The sequence below is a fragment of the Notothenia coriiceps genome, unplaced genomic scaffold (assembly GCF_000735185.1).
Source record: "Notothenia coriiceps isolate Sejong01 unplaced genomic scaffold, NC01 NC01_scaffold00025913, whole genome shotgun sequence".
In the NCBI taxonomy this organism is placed as follows: domain Eukaryota; kingdom Metazoa; phylum Chordata; class Actinopteri; order Perciformes; family Nototheniidae; genus Notothenia; species Notothenia coriiceps.
In genome coordinates this window covers 45-5,019 of record NW_011358614.1, presented here as the reverse complement: position 1 = coordinate 5,019, position 4,975 = coordinate 45, and the positions used below count along the sequence as shown (strand labels likewise).

The 4,975-nt window shown below is 44.6% G+C and overlaps 1 protein-coding gene across 1 annotated transcript; it reads left to right on the top strand.

Annotated features, from left to right (window-relative positions):
• Positions 1-1,903: 1,903 nt before the first annotated feature.
• LOC104956385 (excitatory amino acid transporter 1-like) lies at positions 1,904-3,898 on the top strand. Its single transcript, XM_010783867.1, has 3 exons — positions 1,904-2,099; positions 2,562-2,880; positions 3,729-3,898. The coding sequence occupies exons 2-3, from the start codon at positions 2,697-2,699 to the stop codon at positions 3,896-3,898; spliced, it is 354 nt and encodes a 117-aa protein (XP_010782169.1). The 5' UTR covers positions 1,904-2,099; positions 2,562-2,696.
• The last annotated feature ends 1,077 nt before the right edge of the window (positions 3,899-4,975 follow it).

Genomic DNA, 4,975 nt, shown 5'->3' with positions numbered 1-4,975 from the left:
ACTCAGGAAGCTCCTCAGAGTTTAAATAAGCTATTCAGTGTCTCCGGGGCCCAGGGGACGATGGAGCAGCAGAACAGATTCTCTACTTGCAATTCAGACAGTAATTGCCTGTTTGTTAGAACTAATGATGGTTATCCAAGCATCTCGGAGGAACGATGATTTCACCGACAACTTGATGCTTTACTTTGTTGCTGCATTATATCATGAATAATCATTACAGTCTAACAGTATTAGCAACATGGCAAACACCACTTTGTCAGCAGTGTATGCTCACATGCTTGTTTTCACACGCATGTTTGTTTCAACACAATAATACATTTAAGACCAGATTCTACTTTAAGTCAATCTAATGGTTAATTTAAATGTAATTTTCTGAAATGATATTGCAGTGGAACTCAGAGGCAATGGGTCTATAGCACTAGAAAGCAGCTAAAGACAAAAAGTGTCCCATGCCTTTAAACAAAATCTCTTGCAAACACAATTATCTTTCTCTACACAAAGGGAAGAATCAGTCCAAACCAATAACTGTGCATTATTGTGATTAACTGTGCATTTAAACAATATATATATATAACTGCTGAATGGAAATAGTCGGTGCCTTGAATCACTCAAACACAGTGGAACTGTGTTGAAACAGCTCTGATCTCCACACAGCAAACCCTGGAAGGATACTTTGGTGATATTATTCTTCCAGAGGTTATATAACTTATCTTAGCTCATAAGTAGCAGGGTGTGTGTGTGTGTGTGTGTGTGTGTGTGTGTGTGTGTGTGTGTGTGTGTGTGTGTGTGTGTGTGTGTGTGTGTGTGTGTGTGTGTGTGTGTGTGTGTGTGTGTGTGGTGCGTGCGTGCGTGTGTGTGTGTGTGTGTGTGTGTGTGTGTGTGTGTGTGTGTGTGTGTGTGTGTGTCAATGCCAATGTAGACTGACGGTTGAAACATTTCACAACAACTATGCCAAACATGAATTCCCTTGCAATGAGTCAGACAGGATGTCTTCAGCTGTACCTCTCCAACTTACTCTCTCCCCCACTTTTTTACCCAGACACATAAACCCAACCATACACAAATGCAAAAGAAAAACATACATATTTTTAAATACACACCCTCAGCATTCATTGCATCACACATGCCAAACTCTAAATTCCTTAATTTTGCTCCCGGTTGTCAGCTGCTTGTGTTTGGTTGATCCTCTGTGGGAGTGTTTTTCTTGACCAATGTCTCCTGTGCTAAAGTATTTATTATGTTTAAATGACACACATTTAACTTACTGTCCCAGAAGCATTCAGTTTGCGAAATTCCTCCAAAATTCTAAACACTCATCACTGTTTGAACAGATTGTTTGTTTATAGCAAAAGATTTCAGAGCACGAGTTGTGAGTGGAACTTGGTAAACATTTACCCGTTCGGTTTAGCTCCGCCTAACTAAAAACTCCACTGTTTTTCATGGACAAAAAGGTGACCTTTGTCTGATGTAAATGTCTAATGGACTTAAATCTAGAAAAAAAAAGGCAGATTGATTAATGATTGTGTCAATTGGAGATGTGCCAAAATAAATGTATGAATGGCTAATCCACTTCAATTTTTTTTTGTGATTGATTGAGGACTTTTACTTCACTGTTGACTCACTCTCCACAGGAATCTTCAATCAGGGTGAATTTCTCAAGCGTGAAAAACCATTTGAAAGGAAGGCTGAGAGGGATAGAAGAAATAAGAAGGTCCTTTCTCTTTTTCCTGCTTGGAAAGCTCATTATTCGTCAAACTCCCCTCTGTCTGAAAAGCACCCTCCTTCTCTAAATTACCTCACTTTCTTAGATCCCGCCTCACCTCCCCAAAAGCCCACACTGTGTGAGTGACTAGTTTTTCTTCTACTGCACCGCCTCCGTTCTTACTGGCCCTTTCATTCCCTCATCTCGCTGCTGCTCCCTCCTCTCTTTTCTCCCCCCTCTCCTCTTTTTACTTCTCTTTCTCTTCATTGCTGGTTGCTCACACCAACCAGCTCCCAACCAAAGAGCTCCTCTGTCTCTCTCACACTGGGTTTTAAACCAGAACTTTACCTCTGAAAGAAAACATTACTCCAGAGGAACTTATTGCTGAAGTCTAAAGGTACAGAAACTACTTCTATTTTAGTATTTTACCATTTTTAAATGTGCCTGCAAATGCATTTTACCATTTGACCGTTGTAACTGTGTGTATCTGCATGTATGAGACCTTGAATCCTTATCAGCATAACAACACGTGTGTTGTAGTGACTCAAGTGTACGTATAAGGAAGTGTGCATGCCTTTACATTTGTGAATGAAACACATGCATGCATGCATTTCATTTATGTTTTTATGCATATTTTGGGGGTTTCATGATTATTAGGCACCGGTAATCACTCCTATATGCTGCGTTTTGAGTTAAGCATATCAATAATACAAAGCACAACTTAAAATGTGTTTTAAATCTATTATTATCTGACTTAACTAAGAGTGTGACAAAGTGCTTTTCTACCTTTCATCATTGTTTTTTTTTTGGTCAACCAATGTTTTTAACGCTAGGACAATATGTCTTCCCTTTCGACTAGGACACTTAACAATACTTAAGCCAAAGGACGCGTGTTAAAAAGAGCAGGGGTTCAGCAGCACCTTTAAGGCGTCCTCCTTACAGTTAACTTGAGTTCCTGCAGGTCAATAACGCATCTGAAGACCCAGCAGCAGCTATGACTCAGAGCAATGGGGAGAACCCACAGAGGACCCGGAGCGGGCTGCAGCAGATCCGGGCCGGGGTCCAGTCCCGATCCCTGCTGGCCAAGAAGAGAGTGGAGAGCATCACGAAGGACGATTTGAGAGGATGCTTCATGAGAAATTCCTTTGTTATCCTTACTGTCGCTGGTGTCATTATTGGTAAGTGAGAACCTTTTCTTGGTCTAGTAAGACTAGTCCAGGCACCACATGGTAATTTAATTGATTGAATATTATTGGAGAAGAATGTGTTAGCACTTACAGAAAAAGGCAGGAGATTTTCTGTCTCATCATTACGTCTATCTGGTGTAAGCAACTCCCCTGTAGCAGGACGGAAGAAGGAAAAGAATAGAAACAAACGGTGGAGGATGAGAGAATAAAGGGACCTCAGATGAACCTAGCAGGCAGGCCTTAGTCTGACCCGGCAGCTGACCCTTGACCTGCTGCCATTAACCTTTTCAGTCGGTCTCAGTAGGAAGTAAGCCAGGCCCACCCACCGCCTGCACATCTGCAACCCTGCTAGAATTACACCATGCCATGACAAACACACATCCTGATTGCTGCATTCAGGATAGTGTTAACTTCACTTCAGGCTGCCGGGTCAACCACCTGGGCCCTGTTGGTGGATAGAGCTGCAGGGGATAACTGATAGATGAATATAAGGTTTCAGAGACTGAAGAATATCACACAAAAAAAAAGTTAATCAAGTTATATACAACGAGCAAAGCAAATGCAATTCCTCGAAACAATGCTACTCATGCTTAAACCTGGATCATCGGAGCCCCAACTCTCCTGCACCATAGGCAGACTACACTGTATTTTCTATTTTATAATATGAGTCTGCAAGGCAGTTTTGTGTTACAATACAAACCTCAGCCCCCCCCCATTCATAAATATGCTTGATTTTGCTGTAATATGCTTATATCAAACAACATGTGTCAACTAGATTATCTGGTCTTGAAATTCTGATCAGGTTTGGACTTTTCTTCCACATCTTATTATCATTGCAGGCACTATCATGGGATTTGGCCTGCGGCCTTACAAGATGTCGTACCGGGAGATGAAGTTCTTCTCGTTCCCTGGGGAGCTGCTGATGAGAATGCTTCAGATGCTGGTGCTGCCCCTGCTGGTTTCCAGTCTTATCACAGGTAAGAACATCAGGTCATATAACTTAAATTAGGACATCTTCCACTTTCTTCATTAATTAATAAATATGACCTATTACTCTTGTAGTCTTTTAAAGTTTCACACAGACAGACCATCAAGAACACAACATGTTAGCTAGCTAACGACGGCGAGGACGTTTTCTTCTATTCTCATACCAGATAAGAAAATAATTAAGGGCTATTAACACACCAGTTAATACCCCTTTCGGAAATAAATCTACGCCGTCGCTTTTCTCCGGACTAAGGACGAGTTCTTAGATTTTTTCCCCTGCAACTTTCCTGCTGAGAGCGGGCCCTCTCCACGCCGTCACCACGGCAGGCAAGATGGACGCCTCTCTCCCTCACACCAGAGGAGCCGGGAACTCAGTTGCAAGGCTCTGTGGCTGTGGGTTCAAGATCTCGGACACAGACACACACCAGGTCTGCTCGTCCTGCCTCGGGCTGGAACACGCCCAGGAGGCTGTCGATAACCCCGGCTCGTGCGGACATTGCTCCGGCTTGTCCCGAAAGAGCCTCCGCCGTCGGCTAGCTAGCCAAGCTAACCTGGCGAGCATGGGATCCCTCGTGTACACTGGCGCGCCGGACGGCTACCAGGACACGAGGGCACCCACCGCTAAAGTCGAACCTTTGTGTCGGTCTGGGGTTCATCTACGGCGGCAGCTGCGAAGTCAAAGTCCCGCCCTGAGTCAGGCTGGAACTCGGTAGCAGCGAGAGACGTGAGATTGGGACCCCTGGCTACGCCAAGCTGGGGCTCCCAGCTGGACCTCACCATGGCCACACTCGCGGACGATATCCTGGAGTCGGAAGGCGTGGAGAACGAAGAGGATTCCTCTGAGTTCCTACTCTCCAACTCAGATGAGCAAGAAGAGGACGTCTTCATGCCACCAGCTCGGGCTTCAATGCCGGGAGCGATGGCTGCTCCCCCAGGCGACAGCACACCAGCTTCGCCATGTCTCAGCGTGGACCTGCAGGCCTTGTGCCAACGTGCTGCATCCAGGCTAGACATCTCATGGCCCGAGATGGCCAAGGAGACCTCTAGGTCCCGTTACGAGGGGAAAAATGTGCCCCAAACAGCGAGGAGAAAGAGGCAA

Coding starts and splice junctions, on each gene's coding strand:
- LOC104956385 (XM_010783867.1), top strand. CDS start 2,697: ATGACTCAGAGCAATGGGGAGAACCCACAGAGGACCCGGAGCGGGCTG. Junction 2,881..3,728: donor TGTCGCTGGTGTCATTATTG/GTAAGTGAGAAC, acceptor TTATCATTGCAG/GCACTATCATGGGATTTGGC.